Source organism: Equus quagga, chromosome 1, assembly GCF_021613505.1.
Source record: "Equus quagga isolate Etosha38 chromosome 1, UCLA_HA_Equagga_1.0, whole genome shotgun sequence".
Taxonomy (NCBI): Eukaryota; Metazoa; Chordata; class Mammalia; order Perissodactyla; family Equidae; genus Equus; species Equus quagga.
Window position 1 is genome coordinate 143,306,711 of NC_060267.1, and position 15,955 is coordinate 143,322,665.

General features: G+C 39.4%; 1 protein-coding gene across 8 annotated transcripts in view; it reads left to right on the forward strand.

Annotated features, from left to right (window-relative positions):
• Positions 1 to 15,955, forward strand: part of ULK4 (unc-51 like kinase 4) — a 512,778-nt gene that overhangs the window by 284,898 nt on the left and 211,925 nt on the right. For all 8 annotated transcript variants that reach the window (XR_006885343.1, XM_046640226.1, XM_046640162.1 and 5 more), the window contains one exon: positions 10,567 to 10,672. Coding sequence is in view for 7 of the 8 variants with exons in the window: in XM_046640226.1 (XP_046496182.1) it covers positions 10,567 to 10,672 (106 nt within the window). In the remaining variant the exon portion in view is untranslated. The remainder of the gene's footprint in view (positions 1 to 10,566; positions 10,673 to 15,955) is intronic.

The window sequence follows — 15,955 nt, forward strand, 5'->3', positions numbered from 1 at the left end:
GTTTTCATTTTCTTGGATATATTCCCAGAAGTGGAATTGCTGGATCATACGGTAGATCTATTTTTAATTTTTTGAGGATCTTCCATACTATTTTCCGTAGTGACTGTACCAATTTACAATCCCACCAACAGTGCACAAGGGTTCCCTTTTCTCCACCTCCTTGCCAACATTCATTATCTCTTCCCTTTTTGATGATGGCCATTCTAAAAGGCATGAGATGATATCTCATTGTGGTTTTATTTCTCTAATGACTAGTGATGTTGAACATCTTTTAATTTACCTATTGGCCTTTCCTATGTCTTTGGAAAAATGTCTATTCCGGTCTTTTGCCCATTTTTTAATTGGATTATTTGGTTTTTCTGCTATTGAGTAATATGAGTTCTTTATATATTTTGGATATTAACCCCTTATCAGATACATGGTTTGCAAATGTTTTTTACCGTTCCATGGATTGTGTTTTCACTTTGTTGATTGTTTCTTTTGCTGTACAGAAGCTTTTTAGTTTGATATAGTCACTTAATTTTTTATTTCGTTGCTTGTGCTTTAGGTGTCATATCCAAAAAAATATTACCAAGATCCATGTCAAGTAAGTTTTTTTTCTGTGTTTTCTCCTAGGAGTTTTATGGTTTCAGATCTTACATTTGAGTCTTTAATCTATTTAGAGTTAATTTTTGTGAGTGATGTAAGCTAGGGATCTAGTTTCATTCTTTTACATGTGAATATCCAATTTTTTCAGCACCATTTATTGAAGAAACTATCTTTTCTCCACTGAGTCTTCTTGCTCCTTTGTCAAATATTGGTTGATGATATATGCTTGGGTTTATTTTTGGGCTCTTGATTCTGTTCCATTGATGCATTTGTCTGTTTTTATGCCAGTACTACATTTTGATTACTAAAGATTTATAATATAGCATGAAATCAGACTGTGTGATGCCTCCCACTTTTTTGTTCTTTCTCAGGCTTGCTTTGGCTATTTGGGGTCTTTTATGGTTCCATAAATTTTAGGATTGTTTTTTGTACTTCTGTTAAAAGAAAAGAGTCCCATTGGAATTTTGATAGGCATTGCATTAAATCTATAAATAGCTTTTGATAGTATGGACATGTTGACAATGTTAATTCTTCTAATCCATAAACTCAGGATACTTTTCCATTTGTTTGTGTCTTCTTTGATTTCTTTCATCAATATCTTGTAATTTTCAAAATAGAGATCTTTCACCACCTTGGTTAAGTTTACTTCTAAGTATTTTATTGTTTTTGATGCTATTGTTAATGAGATTGTTTTATTTCTTTTTCAGATAATTCATTGTTAGTGTTTAGAAACAATACTGATTTCTGTATATTAACTTTGTATCCTGCAACTTTACTGAATTCATTGATTAGATCTAACAGTTTTTTGGTTGAGTCTTTAGCATTTTCTATTTTTAAAATCATGTCATCTGCAAATAGAGACAGTTTTACTTCTTCCTTTCCTATTCTAATGTCTTTTATTTCTTTTTCTTGCCTGATTGCTCTGGCAAGGACTTCTAGTATTATATTAAATAAGAGTGGTGAGAATGGGTACCCTTGTCTTGTTCCTGATCTTAGAGGAAAAGCTTTCAACCTTTCACCATTGAGTATGGCGTTAGCTGTGGGCCTGTCAGATATGGCCTTTATTATCCTGAGGTACTTTCTTTCTATACCTAATTTGTTAAGAGTTTTTATCATGAATGTTGAATTTTGTCAAATGCTTTTTCTGCATCTCTTGAGATGATCATATGATTTTCTTTCATTCTATTAATGTGATGTGTCACATTGATTTTGCATGTGTTGAGCCATTCTTGTATCCCAGGTATAAATGCAACTTGATCATGGTGAATGATTCTTTTAACGTGCTGCTGAATTTGGTTTGCTAGTATTTTATTGAGAATTTCTACATGTGTATTCATCAAGGATATTGATCTGTAGTTTTCTTTTCTGGTAGTGTCCTTTGCTGGCTTTGGTATCAGGATGATGCTGGCCTCATAAAATGTGTGAGAGTATTCCCTTCTCTTAATTTTTTGGAATAGCTTGAGAAAGATTAGCATTAATTCTTCTTTAAATGTTTTGTAAAATTCATCAGTGAAGTCATCGGGTCCTGGGCTTTTCTTCGTTGGGAGATTTTTGATTAATGATTCAATGTGCTTGCTAGTAATTGGTCTATTCAGACTTTCTATTTCTTTCTGATTCAGTCTTGGTAGTTTGTATTTCGGTCTTTAGTTTTGTTAAATGTGCCTTTGTTTGGTAAGATATTAACAATAGAGAAAGCTGGATGAAAGGTATATGGAAACTCTCTATACTGTCTTTGTGACTCTTCCATAAATCTAAAACTATTTCCAAAGAAAAGTTTATTAAAAATAAATTAATAATCCAAAAAATTCTGAGATGCTTCAGCAATTAAAAAATAAAATAAAAATTCTGTTCACTGACACCCTCTCAATGAGTCCCACCCTGACCACACAATTTAAAATTATATGCTGCCCCATTGCTGAATTCTCAACCCCCTTCTCCTGCTCTTCTCTTCTCTTTTCTGCCATAGCACTTGTTACTTTCTAACACATTATACAATTTACCTATTTATTATGCTTGTTGCTTGTTGTCTGTTTCTGTGAGGATAGGGAACCTTGCTTTGTTCACTAACATACCTCAAGTGCCTGGAACAGTGCCCAGCACATAATAGCTATTCATTAATTATTTGTGCAAATTAATAAATGTGATATAATTTATATTTTTAGAAAACAGAGCAAACCATATATTTCTCTGCGTGTGTGTGTGTGTGGAATGAATAGGAAAGTTCTGGATGGAGACTACTGAATTGATATACCTGTTACTTTTTAGGATGAGACTAATTATTAACAGAGTGGTTGAGAGGCAAGGCCAGGACTAGCATGAAGCAAGCTAGACACCTAGGAGCAGTCGCTTTCGGTGAGTGCTTGCGCTTGCTCAGACCTGAGAGTGAGTCCGTTCTTTCATTTTGTACCCTATGAGTCTGGGTTCCTTTACCCTGGTCCTGGAGCTTAAAGACTTTTTCCTTATCTTTATATTCTTTGAATTTTATAATTTCAGTTATAATCTGAGTTAACTGTTCAATTTTTTAAACATTCAGAGAAACAAAAAACAAAACTAAAGCAAATTATATTTTTTTCTTTTTCAATTTTTTTTTTATTAAGATTATGATAGATTACAACCTTGTGAGATTTCAGTTGTACATTATTGTTAGTCATGTTGTGGGTACACCACTTCACCCTTTGTGCCCTCCCCCCTCCCCCCCTTTTCCCTGGTAACCACGGATCAGTTCTCCTTGTCTATATGTTAACTTCCACCTGTAAGTAGAGTCATATAGGGTTCGTCTTTCTCTGTCTGGCTTATTTTGCTTAACATAATATCCTCAAGGTCCATCCATGTTGATGCGAATGGAACAATTTTGTCCTTTTTTATGTCTAAGTAGTATTCCATTGTGTAGATATACCATATCTTCTTTATCCAATCATCAGTTGCTGGACATTTAGGTTGGTTCCACATCTTGGCTATTGTAAATAATGCTGTGATGAACATAGGGGTGCATGGGACTCTTGGGATTGCTGATTTCAGGTTCTTAGGATAGATACCCAGTAGTGGGATGGCTGGGTCATAGGGTATTTCTATTTTTAACTTTTTGAGAAATCTCCATACTGTTTTCCATAGTGGCTGCACTAGTTTGCATTCCCACCAACAGTGTATGAGGGTTCCTTTTTCTCCACAACCTCTCCAACATTTGTCACTCTTGGTTTTGGTTGTTTTTGCCAATCTAACAGGTGTAAGGTGATATCTTAGTATAGTTTTGATTTGCATTTCCCTGATGATTAGTGATGATGAACATCTTTTCATGTGCCTATTGGCCATCCATATATCTTCTTTGGAGAAATGTCTGTTCATGTCCTCTGCCCATTTTTTGATCGGGTTGTTTGTTTTTTTGTTGTTAAGCTGTGTGAATTCTTTGTATATTATGGAGATTAACCCTTTGTCAGGTAAGTAGCTTGTAAATATTTTTTCCCAATTAGTGCGCTGTTTTTTTGTTTCAATCCTGTTTTCCCTTGCCTTGAAGAAGCTCTTTAGTCTGATGAAGTACCATTTGTTTATTCTTTCTATTGTTTCCCTCATCTGAGGAATTATAGTGTCTGAAAATATTCTTTTGAAACTGACGTCAAAGAGTCTACTGCCTATATTCTCTTCTAGAAGACTTATTGTTTCAGGCCTAATCTTTAGGTCTTTGATCCATTTTGAGTTTGTTTTTGTGAATGGTGAAAAAGAATGGTCAATTTTCATTCTCTTACGTGTGGCTGTCCAGTTTTCCCAGCACCATTTGTTGAAGGGACTTTCTTTTCTCTATTGTAGGCCCTCAGCTCCTTTGTCAAAGATTAGCTGTCCATAGATGTGTGGTTTTATCTCTGGGCTTTCAATTCCATTCCATTGATCTGTGCACCTGTTTTTGTACCAGTACCATGCTGTTTTGATCACTGTAGCTTTGTAGTATGTTTTGAAATCGGGGATTGTGATGCCTCCGGCTTTGTTTTTCTTACTCAGGATTGCTTTAGCAATTTGGGGTCTTTTGTTGCCCCATATGAATTTTAGAATTCTTTGTTCAATTTCTGTAAAGAATGTCCTTGGGATTCTGATTGGGATAGCGTTGAATCTGTAGATTGCTTTAGGTAGTATGGACATTTTAACTATGTTTATTCTTCCAATCCATGTGCATGGAATGTCTTTCCATCTCTTTATGTCGTCGTCAATTTCTTTCAAGAAAGTCTTGTAGTTTTCATTGTATAAATCTTTCACTTCCTTGGTTAAATTTATCCCAAGGTATTTTATTCTTTTCATTGCGATTGTGAATGGGATTGAGTTCTTGAGTTCTTTTTCTGTTAGTTCATTGTTAGTGTATAGAAATGCTACTGATTTCTGTATGTTGATTTTATACCCTGCAACTTTGCTGTAGCTGTTGATTGTTTCTAATAGTTTTCCTATGGATTCTTTGGGGTTTTCTATATATAAGATCATGTTGTCTGCAAACAGCGAGAGTTTTACTTCTTCGTTGCCTATTTGGGTTCCTTTTATTTCTTTTTCCTGCCGAATTGCTCTGGCCAACACCTCCAGTACTATGTTGAATAGGAGTGGTGAAAGTGGGCACCCTTGCCTTGTTCCTGTCCTCAGAGGGATGGCTTTCAGTTTTTGTCTGTTGAGTATGATGTTGGCTGTGGGTTTGTCATATATAGCCTTTATTATGTTGAGGTACTTTCCTTCTATACCCATTTTATTGAGGGTTTTTATCATAGATGGATGTTGGATCTTGTCGGATGCTTTCTCTGCATCTATTGAGATGATCATGTGGTTTTTGTTTCTCATTTTGTTAATGTAGTGTATCACGTTGATTGACTTGTGGATGTTGAACCATCCCTGTGTCCCTGGTATAAATCCCACTTGATCATGGTGTATAATCTTTTTGATGTATTGCTGTATTTGGTTTGCCAGAATTTTGTTGAGGAATTTTGCATCTATGTTCATCAGTGATATCGGCCTGTAGTTCTCCTTCTTTGTGTTGTCCTTGTCAGGTTTGGGGATCAGAGTGATGTTGGCTTCATAGAATGTGTTAGGGAGTACTTCATCTTCCTTGATTTTCTGGAATAGTTTGAGAAGGATAGGTATTAAATCTTCTTTGAATGTTTGGTAGAATTCTCCAGAGAAGCCGTTTGGTCCTGGGCTCTTATTTTTGGGGAGGTTTTTGATTACTGTTTGTATTTCTTTACTTGTGATTGGCCTATTCAGATTCTCCATTTCTTCCTGATTCAGTTTGGGGAGGTTGTGAGAATCTAGGAATTTGTCCATTTCTTCTAGGTTGTTCAATTTGTTGGCATATAGTTTTTCATAGTATTCTCTTATGATCCCTTGTATTTCTTTGGTATCTGTTGTGATTTCTCCTCTCTCATTCCTAATTTTATTTATTTGAGATTTCTCTCTTCTTTTCTTGGTGAGTCTGGCTAAGGGTTTGTCAATTTTGTTAATTTTTTCGAAGAACCAACTCTTTGTTTCATTGATCCTGTCTACTCTCTTTTTTGTTTCAATATCATTTATTTCTTCTCTTATTTTTATTATTTCCCTCCTTCTACTGACTCTGGGCTTTGTTTGTTCTTCTTTTTCTAATTCTGTTAGGTGTCATTTGAGGTTGCTTATGTGAGCTTTTTCTTGTTTAATGAGGTGAGCCTATATTGCAATGAATTTCCCTCTTAGGACTGCTTTTCCTGCATCCCAAATGATTTGGTATGATGTGTTCTCATTTTCATTTGTCTCCAGATAATATTTGATTTCTTCTTTAATTTCTTCAATAATCCATTGTTTGTTCAGTAGCAAGTTGTTTTTTCTCCACATTTTTGCACCTTTCTCTGCTTTATTCTTGTAGTTGATTTCTGGTTTCATAGCATTATGATCAGAAAAGATGCTTGATATTATTTCAACTCTCTTGTATTTATTGATGCTTACTTTGTTTCCCAAAATATAGTCTATCCTTGAAAATGTTCCATGCGCACTTGAGAAGAATGTATAACCTGCTGTTTTTGGATGAAGTGTTCTATTTATATCTATTAAGTCCATCTGGTCTAATTTTTCATTTAATTCTATAATTTCCTTGTTGATTTTCTGTCTGGATGTTCTATCCATTGGTGTTAATGGGGTGTTGAGGTCCCCTACTATTATTGTATTGTTGTTGATGTCTTCTTTTAGTTCTGCTAAGAGTCGCTTTACAAATTTTGGTGCTCCTGTGTTGGGTGCATATATATTTATAAGTGTTATGTCTTCTTGGTGGAGAGTCCCTTTTATCATTATATACTCTCCCTCTTTGTCTTTCTTTATCTGTTTTGCCTTGAAGTCTACTTTGTCTGATGTTAGTATAGCGACACCTGCTTTCTTTTGTTCATTATTAGCTTGGAGTATTGTCTTCCATCCCTTCACTCTGAGTCTGTGTTTGTCTTTGGGGCTGAGGTGTGTTTCCTGGAGGCAGCATATTGTTGGGTCTTGTTCTTTGATCCATCCTGCCACTCTGTGTCTTTTGATTGGAGAGTTCAATCCATTTACATTTAGAGTGATTATTGAAATGTGGGGGCCTACCGCTGCCATTTTATGTCTTGTTTTCCAGTTCTCTTCAATTTCCTTTGTTTCTCGTCCCATGGTTTAATCTGTTCTGATGGAGAGCTGCTACTCTCTGTTATTGTCCTTCTACTTATCTCCTTTGCTCTTGGTTTTGTAGCCCCTTTCCTTTTTTAGATTTTTAAGGAATGAGGGTTTTCCTAAGCATTTCTTGAAGAAGAGGTTTTGTGGCAGTCAACTCCCTTAATTTTTGTTTATCTGGGAAAGTTTTTATTTCTCCATCCTATTTGAAGGATATTTTCGCTGGGTAGAGAATTCTTGGCTGCAGATTTTTGTCCTTCAGATTTTTGAATATATCATTCCACTCTCTTCTAGCCTGTAAAGTTTCTGCAGAGAAATCTGCTGATAGCCTGATGGGGGTTCCTTTGTAGGTTAATTTCTTCTGCCTGGCTGCCGTTAGTATTTTCTCCTTGTCGTTGACTTTTGCTAGCTTCACTACTATATGCCTTGGGGTTGGTCTACTTGCATTGATAAAGTTTGGAGATGTATTGGCTTCTGTCACATGAAGTTCCATCTCTCTCCGCAGGTTTGGGAAGTTCTCAGCCATTATTTCTTTGAATAGGCTTTCTGCCCCCTTCTCCCTCTCTTCTCCCTCTGGTATACGTATAATCCTTATGTTGCATTCTCCTAATTGCGTCAGACAATTCTCCAAGAGTTTCTTCATTTCTTTAGTCTTAGTTGTCTCTCCTCCTCTGCCTGCAGCATTTCTATATTCCTATCTTCCAAATTGCTAATTCTTTCCTCCATATTATCAGCCCTACTGTTCAATGTGTCTAGATTTTTCTTAATCTCCTCTATTGTGTTCTTCATTTCCAGTATTTCTATTTGGTTCTTCTTTATAGTATCGAACTCTTTTGTGACATAGCTCCTGAACTCGTTGAGTTGTCTATCTGAATTATCTTTTAACTCATTGAGTTTTTTAATGATGGCTGTTTTGAAGTCATCATCATTTAGGTTATATATTTCATTGTCTTTGGGATTGTTTTCTGTGTATTTCTCATTTTCCTTCTGTTCTGGAGATTTAATATATGTTTTCATATTGCTTGATGGTGTAGATTTGTGCCTCTGCATAGAGATAGAGTTTAGTTACTGCTTCCACTTGTTTCTACTGGTGTGGTGGGGGAACAGCTATTTATACTGCACCAAGCAGGAACCCTATCAGCTGTTGCTAACTGGGCCTGGGCCTCTCCTCGTAGTCACAGTGGTCCTGTGGGTTCCCTCTTCAGCTATGGGGGCCATCACAAGGGGGCTTCAGGCTGCTGGTGCCTACTGTTGCAGACCACCTAGACGTGCTCCCTCCTTAGGGTCTGCAGCAGTGTTATGGGCTTTCCCAGTGGCCAGGGGCAGGATCACTTATATTTGCAGCTCTGTCACTGTTGGCTCCCACAAAAATCTCACTTGTCCACTATGGGTCACAGCAGAGCTATGGGCATCTTCTGCAGTCTGTGCTTAGCTCACCTAGCTATGCTACTTTTGTCCCAGGGTCTTCCAGCCTTGTGGTTGCGGGGTGGGTGCTCTCTACTAGTGCTGTGCAGAGGCTTTCGCTGAGGTTGCTGTGAGACTGTAGAGTTTCCCCCTGGGCCACAGAGCCGGGTTGCTGGAACTCCACCCAGCCCCAGTCCTCTCCCCCAGGATCTCGGGGAGCCCGTTGCCCTGTCTGGGGGATAGCCAGAGACCTTGAGTTCAGTGGCAGCTGACCGGCTGCTGCCCTGCCTGGGATTCTCCTCTTCGGGACCCTCCTGGCATTGTGGGTGCTGGGTGGGGCCTCTCTGCTAATGGCAGGTAGAGACTTTGCCTGCTGCCCGGACAGAATTCTGGAGTTTCCCCCCTGGGCCACGGAGCCGGCCGCTGGAGCTCCACCCAGCCCCAGTCCTCTCCCAGGAGATTTCCGGTAGCCCCGAGACCTGAGCAGGAGATAGTTGCAGTCAGTGGGACTGGCGGTGGCAGCTGGGAGGCCGCCGCCCCATTTGGGATTCTCTCCGGGAGCCTCCTGGCGTTGTGGATGCTGGGCGGGGCCTCTCCGCTAATGGCAGGTAGAGACTTTTCCTGCTGCCTGGACGGAACTCTGGAGTTTCCCCCCTGGGCCGTGGAGCCAGCCGCTGGAGCTCCACCCAGCCCCAGTCCTCTCCCAGGAGATCTCCGGTAGTCCCGAGCCCGGATCGGGCGACAGCCGCAGTCTGTGAGACTGGCGGCGGCAGCTGGCGGGCTGCTGCCCCATTAGGGATTCTCTCTGGGAGCCTCCCAGCATTGTGGATGCTGGGCGAGGCCTCTCCGCTAATGGCGGGTAGGGGATTTCCCCGCTGCCTCTGGTGTGTAACTCTGGAGCTTCCCTCTGGTCTTAGGTGTAATTGCCGGGGGCTTAGGTAGGGCTCTGGTCACCTGTTTCCACCATCACTCCTCTGGTGTGCGCTCCCTCCTGCCCTTGGTGTGTGGTGATGTTCTGGTGGCATCCGCTGGAAGAAAGCTGCTTGCAGGTACTAGGCTGTTTGGGGGTCGGGGTCGGAGAGTTTTCACCTATCTCCACCTCCTCCTGGAGGGAAGTCCGTCTGCCTTCCAACGTATAGCAGCGTGGGTCTCTCAGGCGTCCTGAGATGCTATATGGATATCCTTTGTTAAGTGATGAATGTCCAATTAGTTGTAGATTGGAAGGGGGAGAGACAAAGAAGACTACTCACGCCGCCATCTTGGATCCTCCTCCCCAAAGCAAATTATTTTTGAAATCCTTTGAAAATTACAAAGAAATTATCCTATTTGCTTTAAAATGAGAAATTAAGATTGAAGGATTACTCGTTTTCCTCATTCTCCTTGGGGCCAAAGTTACTCTCTGCTATATGATGTTAAGTGTGGAGGAAAACAAAATCCACTTTTAGGTCTCAAATTTAGTTCATTACACTGGAGCAGTGATGCAATAAGTCAGATCCAACATAACCATCAATGTACAAGACTAAAGTAGGAAAATAATAGTACTGGTTTACTCTTGAAACTGCAGAATTATTTCTTTACGTAGTTTTCTTTTGTGATCTCAACATCACTTTCAAGTGTGGTCTCCTAAGGCCCACATACTTGATTTCTGGTCACTCTGCCTCCTTTGTTGTCCATCTAAAGCATGGTGGGCTGTGTGTTTGTCCCTCTGCTCTTGGGCAGGGGACCATGTGCAACAGTGCTGGTGCTCTGAATGATTCGTCCTGCCTCCCAGCTCACTTAACTCACTGTTGGGGAGTGCCGTATCACAGGAGGGTCTGCTTCATTAAAGTGCGAAAAGATAATCATTTAACCCTGTGCAAAGCATAAAGGGATGGAGGTCATTTGGTCATTTGTCTTTATTATCATGTAATTGTATTTCTATATAGTTGTAATGAAAATTATTCTCTATTATAGGAACATCAGGAGAACATTCTGGGTAACACCATGCAAAGTGTGATTGCATTGCTCAACAATCTGGTTGCCTGCAAAGATTTGAATATGAAGCTGCTTTATGAACAAGGTAAATACTTCCTAGAATTAGTCTCTGATTCTGTTGGGTTTTATCTATTTGTAAGTTTTCTCATTTTACATGGTAGGGAGTCAAGAAGTACTATTTAAAGTTGATCAGTCAAAATAAATGCTGAAGGATCTGTAAATAATAGTATTACCAGCAAAAATGAGAAGTGTAGTTAGATCATGATAGTTTGCCTAAGTTCATTCATTCTCTTTCATGGCACAAAGTCGGTAGGCACTGCTTAGAGATGATAAACCAAGAAATAGAAGTGTAAGCATAGTGTTTAGCCTTATTGCTGCCAATCGAAAGAAAAACATATATGGTCAAAAGCACCTTGTAAAACGAGATTGGATGGGTTGATTGTGGCCTTACTTTACATCTTATACATATCTGCCATATTACAATTTAAAACAACTTTTGAGACTATTTTTTTAGAACAGTTTTGGGTTTAAAACAAAATTGAGAGGGATTTGACAGAGATTTCCTGTATAACCCCCGCCCCTACACATGCATAGCCTCCTGGATTATCAACATCTCCCACCAGAGTGGTACATTTATTACCAGAGATGAATCTGCATTGACACAGCTTCATCACCCAAAGTCCATAGTTTACCTTAGGGTTCTCTCTTGGTGTTGTCATTCTGTGGGTTTGGAGAAATGAATAATGACATATTCATCATTATAATATCATACATAGTATTTTCACTGCCCTCAAAATCCTCTGTGTTCTGCCTATTCATTGTCCCCCTGACCACCCCCTGCCCCACCTGGCAGCCATTACTGTCTCCATAGTTTTTTCTTTCCCAGAATGTCACATAGATGGAATCATATAGTATGTTGCCTTCTCATATTGGCTTCTTTCACTTACTAGTGTGCATTTCAGGTTTCTCCATGTCTTTTCATGGCTTGATAACTTATTTCTTTAGTGTTGAATAATATTCCATTGTCTGAAGGTACCACAGTTTATTTAGCCAGTCACCTACTGAAGGACATCTTGTTTGCTACTGAAATTTTGTGTTTAATGGACTCTGAGAGTTGGAGCATCAGAAGAAAAGCACAGGTAGATTTAATATCAAGCTTAAGTGTCAGAGGCCTTTATTTACACAGGGGCAATTTTACATTGGTAATTTTGTTTTATTTTTCTTGTAGTCCAGTGCCACCCTTGAACTGTATAAGCTTCAGTTTTCTTTATACCTAGCCCCATTCCAGGTTTTGTGGAGTGAAGTGGAAATCACAAAAATAATTAGGGCTAGAGTAGCATTTGGGTAACATTGAACATTGAGTGATTTAGTGGTCTGAGGACGATAGCAATTGGGGGAGAGAAAGTAGGTGGTACAGACCATTGATCTGAGATTCAGTAAACTGTAGCCTGCCAACTGTTTGCTTACCTTTACAAATAAAGTTTTGTTGTTGGAGCATAGACACATCTATTCATTTGCATTTTGTCCTTGGCTGGTTTTTCTGTGTAATGGTAGCATTGAATAGTTGAGACAAAGACCACATGGCCCACAAAGCCTAAAATGTTTACTGTATGCATCCAAATATCATAATGGAAAGAGGTTTAGAAGTTGGGAATGGATGGGATGTGGCCTCTGAAAGGCCTTCCTGTTTAGACTGCAGGAGATTGTGGATGACCTGGGAGTCCTGAACTTTTTCTAACAACATAAATAGAGACAAAAGGCATGATGAGTCCAGATGGTCTTTAGGTTGAGGAGGGTAGTCAGGCTGTGGGTGTGGTAGGGTGAGGAAGGGTAGTGAAATTCCAGAAGTACACAGAGGTTGGGAACTCCTTCCTGGCCCCTGCTAGTGGAGGTTACAGGCGAGGGGAGGGAAGATCCTTGTGGCCTACAGAACAGTCTATTCCAGTCTCCAGAGATGAGCACCAGGTCTGACTTGCTATCACACTCTGGTGCTCTCCAAACTCCTTGGCCACTAAATGTGTAAAGTCTTCTTGTTAATCTTTATTTTGAATCAATTCTGGCTCAATCATTGCTTTATATATTCATTACGTTCCATACAAAATTAAATTCCTATTCCAAACATACAGTTATTTCTAATATTGATACTTTAAAAATCACCATTGGGTAATAAGTGAACTGTAATGTAGATAAAGTAGAAATTATTGTTCCTGTCATTCAGTGCTTTATTACAGCCCTGTATTAGGCCAGTGTCAAAATGAGTTGCATCCTCAGACCATACACTAATAGTGGTAGGATGAATTCTAAGGCACACATTTTTTCACCTCACATTTTAATATCTCTGAAATCAGTCCATCAACCACTGCTATCCACGTAGCGGTCCTGACGTAGTTATTGCTGCTGGCACGTGCATATTGAACCTTGCAGAATGGGCATGAGCACCCCAGAAGTAAACCCCTTGGGAGAGTGTGCCTCAGTGATGCTCTCCTGCACCATTGCTTTGATGGAACATAGCATGTGGAACAACATGCATGTTGATGATTCAGAGTTGAAAATTGTGAAAGGCAGCCTCCAAATGAAAAGAACTTTTTAGAAAACCTAAACCAATTAATTTTACTTATATTTTCCTTTTTATATATTCATAAAGGCAATATATGAGGAAAACCATATCAAAGTAAGTCTCAAAGAGCGCTTGCTTTGAGTATAAAATGAAGTTCTTAGCGATAAAGCATGTGACAATGTAATTGGCAGCATTTTTTCTTTCTTAGTGGTACATAAAATAACGGTGTTTAGACTCAATGAAGTATGGTAGGTAATATACATAAGGACCTCAGTACAGTGTTTGCCACCTGTGAGGCATGCCACAAAGTGCACAAACTCTGATAAGTAGAGTCGTTGACGTATCACCAGCACACACCTGCATTATATAATTCAGGTTTTTTGCTTAAACATTTTCATTTTTTAAACAAAATGTTTAGGGAAGGAATTATAAAACCAAGAAGACCTTTTGTTTATATTTGAAAAATATCAGAGTTATTAACATTTTAAAACTGGCTGATGGCTCGTCCCTGTGCAATGACCTTTCGATAATGGATATTAATTCCAGCTTCAGTTTTACCAGCAGAGCTGTCAGCAAAATGGATTTACATGACACAGTGCAGGAGCCAAAAACCTGTAGCACCTCCAAGGAAGCATGTAAGAAATTAGGTTTGTCTCCGTTGGTTTATGGAGTGTCAGAAATCAACATACTCATTTCTTACTATGTTTATTAGAAAACTGCCTAAGTTAGTGTTTCCTCAAGAGACCAGAAAATCACTATGAGAGTTGTTTGGGCTTTGAAAGTGTACCTCATAGCTATTTCAGATTCTTTTACTTTTATGAATAACATTCAAGATAAAGTTAGACAGTAGGGGTTGGCAAACTTTTCCTGTAAAGGATCAGATAGCAAAGATTTTAGGCTTGTAGGTCATATGATCTTTGTCACTGGTACTCAATACTGTCAGCATAGCAGGAAAACAGCCATAGAGAATCTATAAATGAATGGGAATGACCTCATTTCAATAACATTTTATTTACAAAATTAGAAGGCCAGCCCACTGGCCATGGTTTGCCCACCCCTATTTTACTCTATCAAAACTACTCTCAGATTTTCACAAGTCAACACATTTTTAAAATTTAGTTATTAAACTATAATTCAGCTCAAGAAATAACAGAAAACAAAGTATAAATACCTTAAGAAAGAAGCTGCTGCCTTCACCGTACTATGAAGATGAATGAATAAAAAGTGGAAAATTTGCTGTAGGGGTTTAATCTAAAAATCATAAGTAAATCTTACTGTATCAAGTGGCTTTTGCTAGATAATAAATCACCCCAAAGCTAAGTAACTTAAAATAATAGTCAGTTATTTGCGCACTCTTTTGTGCGGTTGGCAGCGTAGGCTGAGCTCACTCGTGTGCCTGGAGCCTCAGTGGGGCTGGGGGGACACTTATCCTGAGGGAGGCTCACTCAGACTTCTTAACGTGGTGACAGTGTTCAAGAAGAGCCTGAGTGGAAGCTGCAAGGCCCCTTTGCTGCCTAGGCTTGGAAATCTTGTGTTAACTTCTATCATATTCTATTGGTTGAAGGAAATCACTAAGTCAGGCTGGTTCAAGGGGTGGGCAAAGAGGCTCCATGTGTTGAGACAGGAGCTGCAATGAATACATGGCCATCTTTAATCTAGTACAGGTACCTAGAAATTTAGAATGAGAGCTTTACCCAACACAACACCTGGTGCAGTGGCGGTCTGCGTAGTATTCTATAACGAGCCAGCTATGACTTATTTTAGGCTTGTGGGCCGTAGTCTCTGTTGCAACTACTTAGCTCTGCTCTTGTGGCACAAAAACAGCCATAGACGATACATAAATGAATGAGCGTGACTGTGTTTCAATAAAAATTTATTTACAAAAACAGATAATTTGTCACCCTGATGCAGTTCATTCAATCTTTCAACAAGTATTTGTATGCCTGGCATTGTTCTAGGTGCAGGGAGTACAGAAATGAACAAAACTGACAAAAATCACTGCCTTCACAGAGCTTACATTCTGGTGGAAAAAGTAAATAAGCAAAATAAATGAAGAAGAAGTTTGTATAGATGATGTTAGATGTTACATGATGATAAATACTGAGGGAAAGAGTAAAAGGAAAGAAAGGGGCATGAAATGTCTGGATGGGAGTGGGGTTGAAATCCTGCCTGGGGTAGCCAGGGAAGGCTTCATTGTGAAGATGATTAAGCAAAAGCTTGAAGGAAGTGAGGAGGTAAGCCAAGCAGATATGTGGATGAAGGTGGACAGAGAGAGCAGCAAACACAGAGCCAAGGTGGGGCATGCTGGCCTGGCAGAGGGACAGCAGGAGGGCCCCTGTGGCTGCAGGAAACACTGGGAAGAGCAGAAGGAAGAATCCACAGAACCAGTTGGTGCATTCAGCTGGCACAGGGTCATTTTCATCAAAAGCTATTGAAAGTGTTAAAGTCATTTGGAAATTTATGGCCAGAATGCACTTCGCAGTTTTAATTAAGAATTAAGTAATTGGTTGGTAATTACTGACTACCTGTTTACCTCTCTCTTGGCTAACTTGCAAAGATTAGACCGGTGGTTTGAGACAGGGGGTGCCGAGGAGCTTGGTAGGTGAGGCTAATGATAATCCAGGTTGGAAAAGCATTGCAGTAGACTCAGCTGCCACCCAAGCTGGCATTCCTTGTGTGCTGTCACCTTGAGAGAGTACTGTGCAAGTGGGTCTGCAATTAGGAAGTCCTTTTTTACACAAGGCAGCACATTCCACTTTTGAAAAACTTTAGTTGTTAGAAAGTGTTTCTTTGTATTGATCTGGAACTGGC